Consider the following 19,309-nt stretch of genomic DNA (forward strand, 5'->3'; position numbering starts at 1 on the left):
TCAGGGACACAGAATCGTTACACAGGGACACAGAATCGTTACTCAGGGACACAGAATCGTTACTCAGGGACACAGAATCGTTACTCAGGGACACAGAATCGTTACTCAGGGACACAGAATCGTTACTCAGGGACACAGAATTGTTACTGAGGGACACAGAATTGTTACTGAGGGACACAGAATTGTTACTGAGAGACACAGAATTGTTACTGAGGGACACAGAATTGTTACTCAGGGACAGACACAGAATTGTTACTCAGGGACAGACACAGAATTGTTACTGAGGGACACATAATTGTTACTGAGGGACACAGAATTGTTACTCAGGGACAGACACAGAATTGTTACTCAGGGACAGACACAGAATTGTTACTGAGGGACACAGAATTGTTACTCAGGGACACAGAATTGTTACTCAGGGACACAGAACTGTTACTCAGGGACACAGAATTGTTACTCAGGGACAGACACAGAATTGTTACTCAGGGATAGACACAGAATTGTTACTGAGGGACACAGAATTGTTACTGAGGGACACAGAATTGTTACTGAGGGACACAGAATTGTTACTCAGGGACAGACACAGAATTGTTACTGAGGGACAAAGAATTGTTACTGAGGGACACAGAATCGTTACTCAGGGACACAGAATTGTTACTCAGGGACACAGAATTGTTACTCAGGGACACAGAATTGTTACTGAGGGACACAGAATTGTTACTGAGGGACACAGAATTGTTACTCAGGGACAGACACAGAATTGTTACTCAGGGACAGACACAGAATTGTTACTCAGGGACAGACACAGAATTGTTACTGAGGGACACAGAATTGTTACTGAGGGACACAGAATTGTTACTGAGGGACAAAGAAATTTTTACTCAGGGACACAGAATTGTTACTCAGGGACACAGAACTGTTACTCAGGGACACAGAATTGTTACTCAGGGACACAGAATTGTTACTCAGGGACAGACCCAGAATTGTTACTGAGGGACACAGAATTGTTACTGAGGGACACAGAATCGTTACTCAGGGACACAGAATCGTTACTCAGGGACACAGAATTGTTACTGAGAGAAACAGAATTGTTACTGAGGGACACAGAATTGTTACTGAGAGACACAGAATTGTTACTGAGGGACACAGAATTGTTACTCAGGGACAGACACAGAATTGTTACTCAGGGACAGACACAGAATTGTTACTGAGGGACACATAATTGTTACTGAGGGACACAGAATTGTTACTCAGGGATAGACACAGAATTGTTACTCAGGGACAGACACAGAATTGTTACTCAGGGACAGACACAGAATTGTTACTGAGGGACACAGAATTGTTACTGAGGGACACAGAATTGTTACTTAGGGACACAGAATTGTTACTCAGGGACAGACACAGAATTGTTACTGAGGGACACAGAATTGTTACTCAGGGACACAGAATTGTTACTCAGGGACACAGAATTGTTACTCAGGGACAGACACAGAATTGTTACTTAGGGACACAGAATTGTTACTGAGGGACACAGAATTGTTACTGAGGGACACAGAATTGTTACTGACACAGAATTGTTACTGAGGGACACAGAATTGTTACTGAGAGACACAGAATTGTTACTGAGGGACACAGAATTGTTACTCAGGGACAGACACAGAATCGTTACTCAGGGACACAGAATTGTTACTCAGGGACACAGAATCGTTACTCAGGGACACAGAATTGTTACTCAGGGACACAGAATCGTTACTCAGGGACACAGAATCGTTACTCAGGGACACAGAATTGTTACTCAGGGACACAGAATTGTTATTCAGGGACACAGAATCGTTACTCAGGGACACATAATCGTTACTCAGGGACACAGAATTGTTACTCAGGGACACAGAATTGTTACTGAGGGACACAGAATTGTTACTGAGAGACACAGAATTGTTACTGAGGGACACAGAATTGTTACTCAGGGACAGACACAGAATTGTTACTCAGGGACAGACACATAATTGTTACTGAGGGACACATAATTGTTACTGAGGGACACAGAATTGTTACTCAGGGACAGACACAGAATTGTTACTCAGGGACAGACACAGAATTGTTACTCAGGGACAGACACAGAATTGTTACTGAGGGACACAGAATTGTTACTGAGGGACACAGAATTGTTACTGAGGGACACAGAATTGTTACTCAGGGACAGACACAGAATTGTTACTGAGGGACACAGAATTGTTACTCAGGGACACAGAATTGTTACTCAGGGACAGACACAAAATTGTTACTTAGGGACACAGAATTGTTACTGAGGGACACAGAATTGTTACTCAGGGACACAGAATCTTTGAATTAAAGAGTATGTCAGACAACATGCAGAGGAGTGTCAGAGGAGGCAATGTTTTAGGAGCGAGCAGACGTGGCAGCAGAGGAAGGGGTCGAGGCAGCACTAGTCGCAGCCAGAGGCCAGTGCTCCCGGTGTCATCCAGCGGTCGTGTCTCCACCGACAACCCTGCCGTCATCGATTGGTTGACTCGGTCGTCTTCCTCTTCCCAGGTCACCTCTGACACCTACAGCCAACGGTCGGTGGGTACGTCAGACACAACCGTTAGTTGGCATGGCCCGGGAGCAAGCCCACTGAAATCACGTGTCCTCTACCTTCCCCTGTCCTTTGGTGTTCCCTCACCAAGCGAAGTATCGCATGCTGTGGGCTCAGCCCCACTGTACAGTGAGGAAGAGCTAACAGAGGGCGGTCAAGAACGGGGGGAGACATCCGCCTCTTCAGCAGCCAGGCGAAGAAGTACTGGCGAGGAGAGTGGCTCGGTAGCCGGTCTAGAGACAGGTCTGTCTCCTGACCCACACGCAGCCGAGGGGGCTAGTAGTGAGGCGGAGACCCTAATTGATGATGATGAGGCTGATCGCACTTGGCAGCCTCGTCGTCATCAGGCTATTGCTTCCGCATCATCAGGAGAAGAGGGTGGCAGCTTGGCAGCGAGCAAAACAGTCAGTGGGTTGCCCAGGAGGCAGCAGGGTCGCAGCAGTGTCAGTGGAGGCAAACGGCCACGGAGTAGAGCACCAGCTCCACTGCAGCCTACCACCACGGCCAGTAGTGGTGCCGGTGTGCACGGAGGAAGTAGCAGTCAGCCAGTGAGGAGTATCGGGGGCAAAGTTTCCTACTCGGCGGTGTGGCAATTTTTCGTCAAGCCGCCCGAGGAAGTAAACGTAGCCGTATGTCGACTATGTGGCCAGAAAGTCAAGCGTGGCCAGGGGGCCCATGTTGGGACTACAGCGTTGCGTCAGCATATGCAGCGTCACCATTTGGTGGCCTGGGAAAACCGTGATAAAGATACGGCGGTTCTGCCTGCCCCAGGCCCCGCTCCATCACCCGCTCCGTTACTTGCTCCGTCACCCGACGTCAATCGCCCTCTATCAGCCAGTCAAGGCTCCAACACCTCTGCTGAGGGGAGTTGTCGCTCGTTGGCATCTTCCGCTGTTCAGATGCTCCTTCTCCTGCTACTCCTCTTCACGGATTCCATCAGCAGTCTTTCTTGGAATCCGTTTCCAAGAGACAACAGTTTGCGAGCACGCACCCGACGGTGCAAAAGCTGAACGTCCTCCTGTCCAAGTTGCTGGTGCTGCAGTCCCTCCCTTTCCAAGTGGTGGACTCAGCACCTTTCCGAGAAATGATGGCTTGTGCCGCGCCGCGGTGGAGAGTGCCAAGCCGGCATTTCTTCGCCAAAAAGTCAGTGCCAGCCCTGCATTCACATGTAGAAGAGATGGTGGGCCAGTCTTTGAGCATGTCGGTCTCTGCCAAAGTGCACGGCAGCACCGACGTGTGGAGCTGTAACTACGGTCAGGGACAGTACATGTCATTTACGGCCCACTGGGTGAACGTGGTGTCGGCACAGCCGCACCAGCAACTTGGACAGGTCACGCCGCTTTTGCCTCCACGTTTGCACGTCCTTGGTCCACAAAAGATGTCCGCCTCTACCACCTCTTCTTCCGCCGTGTCCTCAGTCGCCACCCCCGTGCCAAGTCCCATTACCCGACCGGCATATCACATGTGCAGGGCGCAACGGTGTCACGCTGTGCTGCACCTGGTATGCCTTGACGAACGTAGTCACACAGGGGAGGAACTTCTAAGTGTAATGAACAGAGAAATTGACAGATGGCTGTCTCCGCGCAAACTGAAAATCGGAACCATGTTGACCGACAACGGAAAGAACATGGTGTCTGCTCTGCGTCAAGGAAGGTTGTGCCATGCGCCATGCATGGCTCACGTGTTCAATCTGGTTGTCAAGCAGTTCCTAAAATCCACCATCCCACTGCAAGACATCCTTAAAATGTCACATAAACTTTGCATGCATTTCAGCCATTCCTACACCGCAAAGCACACCCTCCTTGAGCTGCAGCGGCAGAACGGAATTCCACAGCATCGCCTGATCTGCGACGTTGCAACAAGGTGGAATTCAACCCTACACATGTTAGACCGCCTTTACGAACAGCGAAAGGCCATCACCGATTTCCTGATGTTACAAGCGGATAAAGGTACTCCCCTGTGTAACTTCGATGTCAGCCATTGGCAGCTCATGCGTGACACCTGCCGCTTGCTGAGGCCCTTTGAGGAGGCCACGCTATTCGTGAGTCGGCAGGACTATGGGATGAACGACGTCATTCCTCTGTTGCACGTCCTGGAACAAATGCTGTTAACAATGGCTGGTCAGGGTGCGGTAGACGTGGTGCACAGATCTCAACGCCACATGACCCCTGTGGGGGCAGGACAGGAAGAATAGGAGGAGGTAGAGGAGGACATTTGTGCTCAGGAATTATTGAGTGAAATGGGTGGTTTTTCCACTCAGCGGACAGGAGTGGAGGAGCAGGAGCATCTGGTAGAGGAGGAGGAGGAGGAGACAGAGGACCCAGACGCACCGTGGCAGTATGCTGTGGAGATGGAGGCAGGGAGTCCCTCGCATTCCTTGGCACAAATGGCCCATAGCATGCTCGGTTGCTTGTGTAGCGACAGCCGAATAATAACCATCAGACAGAGGGATGACTTTTGGCTGTCCACCTTGTTGGACCCTCGCTACCGTTCAAAAATGGTGGCCTTTTTCACACCTGCTGAGAGGGAGGCCAAAATAACGTACTATAAAAACCACCTATGTAGTCAGTTGGTCTCTGCCTTTCTGCGCCAACGTCCATCCTCAGACACTGTGGGCCCTGTGCGCTCGCGTTCCGCTGCCATGGCAGCATGGGAGGGGTGGGATGGTAGGAGCAGTGGCAGCTCCACCAGCAGCGGCTGCCTCAGTCTGCAGTCGATGATGAGTAGCTTTCTTCACCAGCGCAGTGAGGAAACTACTAACCAGCCGCAGCAGCAGCAGCAGCATCAGGTGGACCTGGAGCAGGACCTCAAACAACAGGCTTGGGCCTACTTGGACACCACCCTGCCAACCGAGGTAGACAATCCCCTTGACTACTGGGCAACAAAACTTGACCTTTGGCCCCAACTAGCTGAATTTGCCCTTGAAAGGCTGTCATGCCCGGCCAGTAGCGTGGCATCGGAGCGCGTGTTTAGTGCGGCAGGAGTTATTGTAACTCCGCGGAGGACACGACTGTCCATCCAAAGTGTGGAGAGACTCACGTTTGTGAAAATGAATCAGGCGTGGATTAGTCTGGATTTCAAACCACCAGTTCCTGACACAACTGACTAAATCCGCCATGAATCATGCCCCAAACATGTTAACTCTGCCATGTGCCACTTTCAGGTCTCCTCACACTGCTGGTGTGTTCCATTTTGTCATAGGGTGCTGGCAGATTACGGGCCTCCCATTGCTGCTGCCAGGCCTGTAATGTGCCATGGGCCCCTGTACCGCCTCCTCATGCTGCTGCCAGGTCCCGAGTGTCTAATGGGTCCCTGTACGGCCTCCCATTGCTGCTGTCTCCATCGCCACACTCTGCCATGTGCCACTTTCAGGTCTCCTCACACTGCTGGTGTGTTCCATTTTGTCATAGGGTGCTGGCAGATTACGGGCCTCCCATTGCTGCTGCCAGGCCTGTAATCTGCCATGGGCCCCCGTACCGCCTCCTCATGCTGCTGCCAGGTCCAGAGTGTCTAATGGGTCCCTGTACGGCCTCCCATTGCTGCTGTCTCCATCGCCACACTCTGCCATGTGCCACTTTCAGGTCTCCTCACACTGCTGGTGTGTTCCATTTTGTCATAGGGTGCTGGCAGATTACGGGCCTCCCATTGCTGCTGCCAGGCCTGTAATCTGCCATGGGCCCCCGTACCGCCTCCTCATGCTGCTGCCAGGTCCAGAGTGTCTAATGGGTCCCTGTACGGCCTCCCATTGCTGCTGTCTCCATCGCCACACTCTGCCATGTGCCACTTTCAGGTCTCCTCACACTGCTGGTGTGTTCCATTTTGTCATAGGGTGCTGGCAGATTACGGGCCTCCCATTGCTGCTGCCAGGCCCGTAATCTACCATGGGCCCCTGTACCGCCTCCTCATGCTGCTGCCAGGTCCAGAGTCTCTCATGGGTCCCTTTACGGCCTCCCATTGCTGCTGTCTCCATCGCCACACTCTGCCATGTGCCACTTTCAGGTCTCCTCACACTGCTGGTGTGTTCCATTTTGTCATAGGGTGCTGGCAGATTACGGGCCTCCCATTGCTGCTGCCAGGCCTGTAATCTGCCATGTGCCCCCGTACCGCCTCCTCATGCTGCTGCCAGGTCCAGAGTCTCTCATGGGTCCCTGTACGGCCTCCCATTGCTGCTGTCTCCATCGCCACACTCTGCCATGTGCCACTTTCAGGTCTCCTCACACTGCTGGTGTGTTCCATTTTGTCATAGGGTGCTGGCAGATTACGGGCCTCCCATTGCTGCTGCCAGGCCCGTAATCTGCCATGGGCCCCCGTACCGCCTCCTCATGCTGCTGCCAGGTCCAGAGTCTCCATGGGTCCCTGTACGGCCTCCCATTGCTGCTGTCTCCATCGCCACACTCTGCCATGTGCCACTTTCAGGTCTCCTCACACTGCTGGTGTGTTCCATTTTGTCATAGGGTGCTGACAGATTACGGGCCTCCCATTGCTGCTGCCAGGCCCATAATCTGCCATGGGCCCCCGTACCGCCTCCTCATGCTGCTGCCAGGTCCAGAGTCTCTCATGGGTCCCTGTACGGCCTCCCATTGCTGCTGTCTCCATCGCCACACTCTGCCATGTGCCACTTTCAGGTCTCCTCACACTGCTGGTGTGTTCCATTTTGTCATAGGGTGCTGGCAGATTACGGGCCTCCCATTGCTGCTGCCAGGCCTGTAATCTGCCATGGGCCCCCGTACCACCTCCTCATGCTGCTGCCAGGTCCAGAGTGTCTAATGGGTCCCTGTACGGCCTCCCATTGCTGCTGTCTCCATCGCCACACTCTGCCATGTGCCACTTTCAGGTCTCCTCACACTGCTGGTGTGTTCCATTTTGTCATAGGGTGCTGGCAGATTACGGGCCTCCCATTGCTGCTGCCAGGCCTGTAATCTGCCATGGGCCCCCGTACCGCCTCCTCATGCTGCTGCCAGGTACAGAGTGTCTAATGGGTCCCTGTACGGCCTCCCATTGCTGCTGTCTCCATCGTCACACTCTGCCATGTGCCACTTTCAGGTCTCCTCACACTGCTGGTGTGTTCCATTTTGTCATAGGGTGCTGGCAGATTACGGGCCTCCCATTGCTGCTGCCAGGCCCGTAATCTGCCATCGCCCCTGTACCGCCTCCTCATGCTGCTGCCAGGTCCAGAGTCTCTCATGGGTCCCTGTACGGCCTCCCATTGCTGCTGTCTCCATCGCCACACTCTGCCATGTGCCACTTTCAGGTCTCCTCACACTGCTGGTGTGTTCCATTTTGTCATAGGGTGCTGGCAGATTACGGGCCTCCCATTGCTGCTGCCAGGCCCGTAATCTGCCATGGGCCCCCGTACCGACTCCTCATGCTGTGACGTTGCAACAAGGTGGAATTCAACCCTACATATGTTAACCGCCTTTACGAACAGCGAAAGGCCATCACCGATTTCCTGATGTTACAAGCGGATAAAGGTACTCCCCTGTGTAACTTAGATGTCAGCCATTGGCAGCTCATGCGTGACACCTGCCGCTTGCTCAGGCCCTTTGAGGAGGCCACGCTATTCGTGAGTCGGCAGGACTATGGGATGAACGACGTCATTCCTCTGTTGCACGTCCTGGAACAAATGCTGTTAACAATGGCTGGTCAGGGTGCGGTAGACGTGGCGCACAGATCTCAACGCCACATGACCCCTGTGGGGGCAGGACAGGAAGAAGAGGAGGAGGTAGAGGAGGACATTGGTGCTCAGGAATTATTGAGTGAAATGGGTGGTTTTTCTACTCAGCAGACAGGAGTGGAGGAGCAGGAGAATCTGGTAGAGGAGGAGGAGGAGGAGACAGAGGACCCAGACGCACCGTGGCAGTATGCTGTGGAGATGGAGGCAGGGAGTCCCTCGCATTCCTTGGCACAAATGGCCCATAGCATGCTCGGTTGCTTGCGTAGCGACAGCCGAATAATAACCATCAGACAGAGGGATGACTTTTGGCTGTCCACCTTGTTGGACCCTCGTACCGTTCAAAAATGGTGGCCTTTTTCACACCTGCTGAGAGGGAGCCCAAAATAACGTAGTATAAAAACCACCTATGTAGTCAGTTGGTCTCTGCCTTTCTGCGCCAACGTCCATCCTCAGACACTGTGGGCCCTGTGCGCTCGCGTTCCGCTGCCATGGCAGCAGGGGAGGGGTGGGGTGGTAGGAGCAGTGGCAGCTCCACCAGCAGCAGCTGCCTCAGTCTGCAGTCGATGATGAGTAGCTTTCTTCACCAGCGCAGTGAGGAAACTACTAACCAGCCACAGCAGCAGCAGCATCAGGTGGACCTGGAGCAGGACCTCAAACAACAGGCTCGGGCCTACTTGGACAGCACCCTGCCAACCGAGGTAGACAATCCCCTTGACTACTGGGCAACGAAACTTGACCTTTGGCCCCCAACTAGCTGAATTTGCCCTTGAAAGGCTGTCATGCCCGGCCAGTAGCGTGGCATCGGAGCGCGTGTTTAGTGCGGCAGGAGGTATTGTAACTCCGCGGAGGACACGACTGTCCACCCAAAGTGTGGAGACTCACATTTGTGAAAATGAATCAGGCGTGGATTAGTCTGGATTTCAAACCACCAGTTCCTGACACAACTGACTAAATCCGCCATGAATCATGCCCCAAACATGTTATTATTTTTAACATAGGCCTCTGTATGGCCTTCAATTTAAGCTGCTTACGCTTCGCCACTCTGCCATGGGCCCCTGTACTGCCTCCTCATGCTGCTGCCAGGTCCAGAGTGTGTCATGGGTCCCTGTACGGCCTCCCATTGCTGCTGACTTCATCGCCACACTCTGCCATGTGCCACTTTCAGGTCTCCTTACACTGTTGGTGGGTTCCATTTTGTCATAGGGTGCTGGCAGATTACGGGCCTCCCATTGCTGCTGCCAGGCCCGTAATCTGTCATGGGCCCCTGTACCGCCTCCTCATGCTGCTGCCAGGCCCGTAATCTGTCATGGGTCCCTGTACGGCCTCCCATTGCTGCTGTCTCCATCGCCACACTCTGCCATGTGCCACTTTCAGGTCTCCTCACACTGCTGGTGGGTTCCATTTTGTCATAGGGTGCTGTATGGCCTCCCATTGCTGCCGCCTCCACCGCCACACTGTGGCTCCACACTCTGGTTTTGGCCCCGTGACTGCCCAAATGAGTGAAGTGTGCGGTGATTCTAAGATCGACGGCACTCATCTGCATGTCATACTGACTGACAGTATTATTTCTCTTCCCCAGCAGACTCCAAGGGCATTTAAATTAAAGGTACAGTGTTCTGCACTAATATAAAGGCTCTCTGAAGCCTAGAAACACCTTTTTATAAGTTAAATTCGCAGCGAATATATTTGCATCGAATCGAATTTATTCCTCGAATTCGCCGAATCAGCCGAATCGAATTTTTGAATACTTCGCTCATCTCTAGTCACAGCTTGTCACATGGTACAAGGCTGTTGTGAATAGCCTTGTACCATGTGACCTCTGTGATCATTCACAGATTTCACAGGTAGTAAGCAATGATGTCAGAAGTGACAACTTGCTTACTACTCTGCATGTGATCACTGATTGGCTCGCACAGAGGTACCGTACAACGATCGGTGTTCCACTGTGTCCAGAGGATACAGCGGGCACTGGATCGCGGTGCTGCACGCTCCCAGGGAGAGCGTACAAACGGGGGGGGGGGCGGCCATTTATAAACAGCCACCCGCCCCTGCACTGCCATCATCCGGCCGTTTATATACATAGCTATATATAATATATACAGGATATTTTAATTTCCCCATAGAAACCAATACACATTCCCTTTAAAAGATTATATTGTTTACTCCTGAGCATATTAAAAAATACAAAAATATATATTCCCTTCAAAAGGTTCTAGAATTGGATAAATAAGCAAAACACTGTTGCCACTCTGTCCCCTTCACTCGTATGTTGCAGAAGCTAACTTTCTGCTGCAGTTATGTGTCTCAGCCTTAAACAAACTGACCTCTCTTATTGCAGAACAGAATTTGCTTTGTAGGACTCGTTGTAATGCTTGAAGTTTCTGAGGTGGCACTTCCCCACTTCGTTGCAGCCTTTCCAGCAGCTCAATTGCACGGGATACATCTAGAATTCATAATACTTAGTTAATGCAGGTAATTTTTTTTTCAAATGAGAACTTCAGAGAATATGAAAAATGTTAAAGCCCAATTGCATGTTGTAGTTTAAGATAGCTTATTATATTCTAGGTATATTAAAATGAACGGTATGCAAAGTGTTAGAGTTTTTTCTTCTTTAAAGTAAGGATGGGAGGGGAGGGGAGGGGAGAGGGGAGGAGAGGAGGAGGGAAGGAGAGGAGGAGGAGAGGAGAGGAAGAAAAGGAGAGGAGGAGGAGAGGAGGAGGGAGAAAGGAGAGGAGAGTGGAAAAGAGGAGGAGGGAGGAGAGAAGGAGGGAGAAGAGGAGAGGAGGAGAGAGGAGAGGAGGGGGGAGAAGAGGAGGAGAGGAGGAGGAAGAGAGGAGAGGAGGAGGAGGAGAGGAGATGAGAGGAGAGGAGGAGATAAAATCACTTTAAAGGCCAAATTCACTTTTTAATAAAAAAAAATTATAAATTCACACATTTTTGCAGAACCTGTAGATCAGGGGTGCAGTCTCAGGCTGATTGCAGCTGCAGGGTTTTTGAATGAAGGCTGCACAAGCTACAGGGCTTATGAATGAATTACATGAACATTCACCAGTGCCCTCACAGTCTATTCAGAATGACAAGAAGTCAGGCACAATGGATGATGGTAATTGTAGTTCATTCATTCACAGGATTCTGTGAATCAATGATGTGGTCATGTGGGTGGTGCCCCAAACGGGCATGCTGTTTTTGAATTGTGACAGCGGCTGCAGGGAGAAGATCCCTCACCCGCTGTCACAATGCCAACAGCATTGGGGAAAAGGCTGCAGCAACTGGAACATGTAACATGTTCCTAAAGTGAACTTAGCCTTTAAAGTGGAGCTACACTGCATCAGAGCACTACAAACCAAAAATACAATTTCATTTATTTTTAAAATTCAAAGCAAACTCGACCATCCATCAATGTCTGCATGCTTAATTTTGCTGAGAAATCATTTTGAAAAACACTCCCCTAGCATTTTTAGCAGTGGCTATACTTATTTCCCTCATGAACATGCAAATCAGTGCATAATTTGTTAGACATGCATTTCTTTTGAATTTTTATTGCTATTCTGTTTCTCAGTGTTACAATACACCTACCATTCGATTTTTAGACTGATCATTTCTTTGTGAGTGGGCAAACATTCAAAATCAGCAGGGGATCAAATACTTATTTCCTTCACTGTATGTGTAGCACCCTCCTAGTTAGCTAGAGGGAGCTTGTTAATTATTTTTTTAGTTAGAAGGGCTGAGTGGCAGCCTGTGGAAATTGTCAGCAGGTCAGACCTAGGTCAGGGCTGAGAGGCTCTGCATATCAGCTCCCTGATACCTCCCCTGATCTAGGGACTCGGAGAAGTCTCTAGAACTCAGTGGGTGGGGGTGAGGAGGAGCTGGCCAATCCCGAGGCAAGAGGCTTGGCATGGGGCCAGGACAGCCCTTAGGAGTAACTGAGCCTGCTCAGAGGCAGAAGAGTTAGAGTGGAAGATGTGGAGAAGGCTGAGATGCAGGAGCCTGGGAGGGGGCCTAGTGGGAAGGGACCTACCTACAGGCATGGACCTGGAAAGAAGGATCACTCACCGGTCCCCTGAGGGAGGAACACCTGTGGAGACAGGGAAGGAGCCAGCCCAGCAGAAAGCCTGAATGCAGCCACCAAACCAACCAGCTCACAGGCAAGGACAGAGTGAGTAATCCTAAAAATCCCTGGGCCAGTAAAGGGGAAAGGAACATTTGGGTGGGAAACCTGACTCGCTCTATACCAAGGACTGTTTATCTGAAAGTGGCAGGCACTGGATCCATGCCCAGGGATTCCTGCAGGCAGCTGGATAAGAGAGGATCTGGGGTCTGGGGTGGTACACCAGAAGAGGCTGGAGAGCTCTCCTAGAAGAACATTTCCTATATTGGACTTGTACATAGTTGCCAGGAAGTTGTCCTCATGCTTTGCTGGAGTTTTTTTGCCTTCCTCTGAATCAACTGTGGGTATAGAATTATAACTTTTTTTTAATGGTTGAACTGGATGGACTTTTGTCTTTTTTCAGCCAGACTTACTGTGTAACTCTTCCTTGGGCATCCCATACACCCCTTACCCCATCCAAGTTCAACTTGTTCATCCACTATTTACTGTCTCTGGAATGCAAATCTGTGGAAAATGTGTGTTGCCTGGCTGTGCAGGACTGTAGGGGAACCCAAATCCCTAGTGATTCCTAAGGGGGCAATGCTACATATGGAAAGCTAGTAAGCTTGTAAGCTTGTGAGCAGGGCTTAACCACCACAAAAATAGGAGTAAAAAACACAGATTGATATTTAAGTTATATTATATTGTACAAATCATATCACAGAAATAAAGCAGCTTACAGATATGACACCACATGTCTTACGGGTACCTCTTTTTCATGCAGAAAGATAATATGCATCAGCAAAGCATTTTTTCAACAATAGAAAATGAACTTAAAAACCACTGAACGCCTAAAGAGCACTTCCCTAGGAGGGGGGATTCAGATTACTGGATTGTTCTGAGAACCCCTACAAGTTCTTGGATGGAGATGGGAAACAGTTCCAAGAAGCTGGCAGAAGAGATGCCCTTGCGCTCTTCTATGTCCACATTCTCTCATTTCAGTTGCTCCATTGCAGTAGTCCCTGTGCTCACCTGTAGGGGACCCTTCGGTGCAGCTTGCACCCCCTTTGGGGTTTCCGGCTTGGTTTGATTGAATATCCACTATGATCATGTTACCCCATTTGTGGTTTCTGTCTTGGTTGTCAGTGAGTAGCCACTATGACCATGTTAATATTGTTACTTTAGTGTCTACTTTTTCTCTAATATGTGTATATGTTATGAATTACTCATTGTGTGTTTTCATTTCAATATTTTTTTTAACATTTTAAACTTTGACAAACAACAAGAAATAAGGCGTATCAGAAGAATAAGGGGCTGTATCCAACCAGACTCCAAAGATTTGAATGTTAGAAAAAAACAAAGTACAATAGAAGACGTCGTAAAAACCAGACATTGGGTTTACAGGTTAGTGTTGTATCAACTCAGTTAGTACAATAATATATACAAAAACTGCCAATGGTCAAGAGAATGGCGTCAGCTGGGAAACAGTCCAATATAGCCAACAGGCTATATTGGAGAAAGATGAAGATGAGCAAGCAAGGAAAAAGAAACAAAGGACCAAGTAGGCAGCTGTATAGAAAGGTAAGAAGGGGGGAACAAAGAAGGCCAGGATGGATGGAAACATTGGCCATAATCCTGGTTCCTTATAAATGGGTAGTGTAGCAAACTTGCTCATCAGAGATGGACACAGAGTCCCTGTTTTTATTAAAAGTATTCCTTTATTCTCCTTCCCCCTCCCTTCCTGAGAGGCACAATGACAGATGTGTGTTAAAAGTCACTGGCAGGTAGAGCAGCAGGGGGCCCAGAGCTACAAAGCCCCCCCATAGAGACAGAGCCTCTCAGAGACTCCCTGTCCAAAGAACCTGTGTAACTTCACACCTTGGGAAAAGATAACAGAGCCTTCCCAAGAGTTCAAGGCATTCCCCAGAAGCACAAACCAGATAACATTTTTAAAAAGATCCAGTTTTCCCCTATGTTTCATATCTTGGAATATGAGAGACATACATAAAAACCAGACTTATCATCGGATGGGCGGTGAGCCGGCAAATCGTTTAGTAGGTCACTCCACAAGTTTTGCACGCTCAGGGAAGCCAAAACATAGAACTCGTACACCGTGTAACGTACAATTTCATAATTCATATCGAAATGATCCATAGACTTATTTGCAGAATAAAATACCCGCGGAAAGTTTGTCGCGTGTGCAGCTGGAAAGTTATAGGCCAGAATATGAATTATGAAAGATGCTGGTTCGGATTTTGGGTTCCTCCTGCTAATCCCTCCCTAAACAGAGTATTGGTCAGTTACTCAGAGCCACCCCCCTGCTGGGGGACTTTAAAAAACAGGCTAGCAGCCCTAAAGAGGAAGATGAAGACATCTCCTATCTTTCCATCGTAACAGGGGGAGATCAAAGACCCTTTCGCTCTGCAACTTGGATTTGCTTACCTCCAAGGCTTAAATGGCAAGTAACTTAACCCTTTAACTTCTCCCTGTTATCTCCTTGCTGTGCTATGGTCCTTTGTGTGTATATATATATATATATATATATATATATATATATATATATCTTAGTTACATCTTTTTTCTTTAAATATTTTATTGCACCTGTTTGACTCTTTTAGTAATAAATCTTTCTTTCTGAAAGTGTTAAACTGTTTCTAAAGCGCTTAATTGCAATTTACGAATTCCTGCCTTTTGAAGAGACGCTACTGTGTTTGTTTAATCCTCTGCCCAATCGGCCTGCGGTGACTGTATTGGACAGGCGACTTTTCAACCATTACAGTGTATATTTGATAAAGAGAGTTTCCCCTTTCTCTGTACAAAAAGGGGTAGTGGCAGTGTGAAGGGTTAGTTGCGTAATTAACCCGACCCAGTAACAAGCGCATTCAGGCTGCCGGTGTGTTGATTGCGTTCCATTAGCTGGACAATCGTTGTGCAGGGCGCAGCTGAGTGTGGCATTGTTACGCACGTCATATCTCGGTCTGGATCAACCAGTCCTTCGGTCACGAGTTTGGTGAGAAGGTCTGGGGTCTGACGCCGCGATCGTGACGTATTTGGTGGTCGCGGTCGTGAGATTGTCGCATGTTGGTGGCGGCAATCGTGCGATTGTGACAGGTAGATATTATATAATAAGAGCAGGATGGCAGTATGTAATCAATGGGTTCCAAATCTTCAGAAATTTGGCTTGGGTATTAAGAAAGATACTGGTCAGTTGTTTGTTTATAAAGAAGCCATCCACCCTAGTTTCAACCTCAGAGAAAGAAAAAAATTGTTTCTTCCAGGCTGTAGCTAACAGGACATAGTGTCTTAATCTGAAATGGTATTTGATGAGACCCAAGGGTTTAAAATGTAATAGGGCAAACCAAGGTTCTCTAGAGAGGTGAGACCCAAATAACCTATTCAAAAGTATGAACACTTTCATCCAAAAATGACCAAGAATGGAGCGGGTCCACCAGGTGTGAAGAACATCCCCAGACTCCTGACAACCACTAAAGCAAAATCCTGTACTCCAATGAATAAGTAGCGAGTCTAGTAGGCACTAAATACCACCTGGTTAAGACCATATATGCAGACTCCAGGGTGGTAATATTGATAGAACAATAAGTGGAAACAGACCACATGGTATTCTAATCTGCTTCTGATTTTTTGACCTTTGGATCGACTTCCCACTTGGAAACGTAGGTGTGTATAGCAGGAGAGGACAGGCAGTTAAGTTGGGAGTAAACTGTATAAATAACTTTGAATGCCAAGGGAGTGTGGTGGCATATATGTTCAGAGAGGTCTTTATCGCTAATGAGTGACAGGAACCAATGTTGCAGTTGGGAATACTGTAACAGTTTGGAAGATGGGGCCTTGTACTGTTTCCTAAGGATAGACAAGGATATAACTGAGGAATTCTCCATAGTGAATGAGCTGTAGCAAAACCATGTGCACTAGGACAATGCAGATGGAGAGTCAAAGCCAAGTGGAAAAAGAGGATTGCCCATTAGGGGGAGTAGCAGAAGGTGTGCAGAAATAAGGGTACTAGAATATTGGTGCCATCCCAAATTTTCAAGGTGTGTTTCATCAAGGAAGTGACAGACAAGTGTCGCTAGCTTGGTGAGATCCAGGGCAAAGATTCTACAGTCACAAGAACACAGGAGATGGTTACCAACTCTACCCAAAGGGGGGCTGCTGACCCACCGTATAACACAATCAGTGGGGTGATCAGGCAGCCTGGTAATATTTTAGAAAATTCATTGTGTGTTTTATATAACTAGGTAGGGCCTGCATTGTGCATTCTCCTGTTTAAACTCCTGCAGAAACAGGCTGTGTATCCTGTGAAACTAATAGAGGCTCAATTAACCTCCCTAGTGGTCTGATTATGTTCATATTTCTGTGCTCAAAGCGGTACATTTTTTTGCATGGAAATATGTCGTTTTTTTTATTGTAGGCCTGTCATTTTTAGGAATAACTCACTGAAATCTTTCCGAACAAGAGTCTAGTAAACATCCCGGGTATGTTAAAATTTGAAACACGAAATCATAAATTATAATATAATAAATAATCATTAAAAAAAATAATATAATAATAATAAATTTAATTCAATAATATAATCATACCAAAAACACTGAAATTTGAAATATAGCGCCAAGTTCGCACATCACTGAGCAAAGTCGCAGAATCGTTTTCAGTGTCTGATGACAAATTTCCCCACGAAACATTATCACTCAATTCTGCAAGTAGTTCTAATTTACTATCGCTGTTCTCTAGCTGGTCTAAAGCCAATTTTGACCTAAAGGGACGCTTTTTGGATGCCATGGACGTTTCTCAGTTTCCAGGCAGAAAGAACGGTAAAAATGTAGGCAGGGCACAGAACAAAGCACTAGGGACAAAATGTATATGAAATGGTTTGATACAGTAATGTTTTACTATGTTATTTTAGTGTATTTAGTGAATGTCACTTTTTGTCATTTTCAAATTTCCTGCTAGTTCCATTCCCGTACACCCAGACGCTCGCAATTTTTTATGTCACAGCAATTTTTCAAACGCAATTTTTTAAAAAAAATACACTTTTTGCATGAATTGGGCATAAAATGTGCTCTGAACGTCATCTAAGTCACAACAATAGAAGAACACAGTCTGCTGAACATAATACTACACAAACATTAGATGTTGCCATGTTTTAATTGCAGATAACATGTAAACATTCACAGTGCAGGGAGGAAAAAGTATGTGAACCTTTGGACTTAATAACTGGTTGACCCTCCTTTGGCAGCAATAACCTCAACCAAACGTTTCCTGTAGTTGCAGATCAGACCTGCACAACGATCTGGAGTCATTTTGGACCACTCCTCTTCACAAAACTGTTTCAGTGTAGCAATATTCTTGGGATGTCTGGTGTGAATCGCTCTCTTAAGGTCATGCCACAGCACTTCAATCGGGTTGAGGTCAGGACTCTGACTGGGCCACTCCAGAAGGCATATTCTGTGCTGTTGCAGCCATTGTTTTGTTGAATTACTTGTATGCTTTGGGTCATTGTCCTGTTACATCACCCATCCTCTGCAGAGCTTCAGTTGGCGGACAGATGGTCATACGTTTTCCTGCAAAATGTCTTGATAAACTCTGGAATTCATTTTCCCATCAATGACAACAATCCGTCCAGGCCCTGAGGCAGCAAAGCAGCCCCAAACCATGATGCTCCCTCAGCCATGTTTTACAGTGGGGATGAGGTTTTGATGTTGGTGTGCTGTGCCTTTTTTTCTCCACACATAGTGTTGTGTGTTCTTCCCAAACAACTCAATCTTGGTTTCATCTGTCCACAGTATATTTTTCCAGTAGTGCTGTGGAACATCCAGGTGCTCTTTTGAAAACTTCAAACGTGCTGCAATATTCTTTTTGGACAGCAATGGCTTCCTCCGTGGTGTCCTCCCATGTACTCCATTCTTGTTTAATGTTTTCCTTATTGTAGATGTGTCAACAAAAATGTTAGCATGTGCCAGAGATTTCTGTAGGTCTTTAGCTGACACTCTGGGATTCTTCTTTACCTCATGCAGCATTCTGCGCTGTGCTCTTGCAGTCATTTTTACAGGACGACCACGCCTAGGGAGAGTAGCAACAGTGCTAAACTTTCTCCATTTGTAGACAGTCTGTCTTACCGTGGACACATGAACATCAAGGCTTTTGGAGATACTTTTGTAACCCTTTCCAGCTTCATGCAAGTCAACAATTCTTGATCGTAGGTCTTCTGAGAGCTCTTTTCTGCGAGGCATGGTCCACATCAGACAGTGCTTCTTGAAACCAGTAAACCCAAAACAGGTGTGTGTTTTTTAAGGGCAGGACAGCTGTCAGCAACACATCCAATATCATCACACTGATTGGAGTCAAGGTTGGCTTACTCCTGGCTCCAATTAGCTCTGGGAGAAGTCATTAAGCTAGGGCCTCACGTACTTTTTCCTCCCTGCACTGTGAATGTTTACATGTTATGTGCAATTAAACCATGGCAACATCTAATGTTTGTGTAGTATTATGTTCAGCAGACTGTGTTCTATTGTTGTGACTAGATGACGTTCAGAGCACATTTTATGCCCAATTCATGCAAAACTCCACGTAATCCCAAGGGGTTCACATACTTTTTCTTGCAACTGTAAAAGATGATGGTAGCCAAGTAAATAGATACCAAACATGACATGCTTTAAAACTGCGCATGCCCCGTGCAATGGCGACAAACTGCATACATTTTTAATATCCATAGGCAACATTTTAAAAGCCTTTACAAGCTACCATTTTCGAATTAAAGAGGAGGTCTAGTGTTAGAATTACTGCCTTCAATCTGAAGTTTGTGGCGATACCTTACATACATGGTGAAACTGCTGTTTCCATACTGGCACAGGGACAACGCTCATGAACGCAGGTGCGTGCGTGCGCGGGGGGGAGTGAGGGTACTTTTTTCTATTTATTTTTAAGTTATTTTGAT

The 19,309-nt window shown here is 47.8% G+C and overlaps 1 protein-coding gene across 1 annotated transcript in view; it reads right to left on the reverse strand.

Moving 5' to 3' along the window:
- Positions 1 to 19,309, reverse strand: part of LIN7B (lin-7 cell polarity scaffold B) — a 192,910-nt gene that overhangs the window by 128,715 nt on the left and 44,886 nt on the right. The window contains exon 2 of the mRNA XM_089671607.1: positions 10,595 to 10,713. Coding sequence (XP_089527733.1) covers positions 10,595 to 10,713 — 119 coding nt within the window. The remainder of the gene's footprint in view (positions 1 to 10,594; positions 10,714 to 19,309) is intronic.

The sequence above is a fragment of the Staurois parvus genome, unplaced genomic scaffold, assembly GCF_062004578.1.
Source record: "Staurois parvus isolate SC_StPar_1 unplaced genomic scaffold, SC_StPar_1.0 ptg000108l, whole genome shotgun sequence".
Lineage (NCBI taxonomy): Eukaryota > Metazoa > Chordata > Amphibia > Anura > Ranidae > Staurois > Staurois parvus.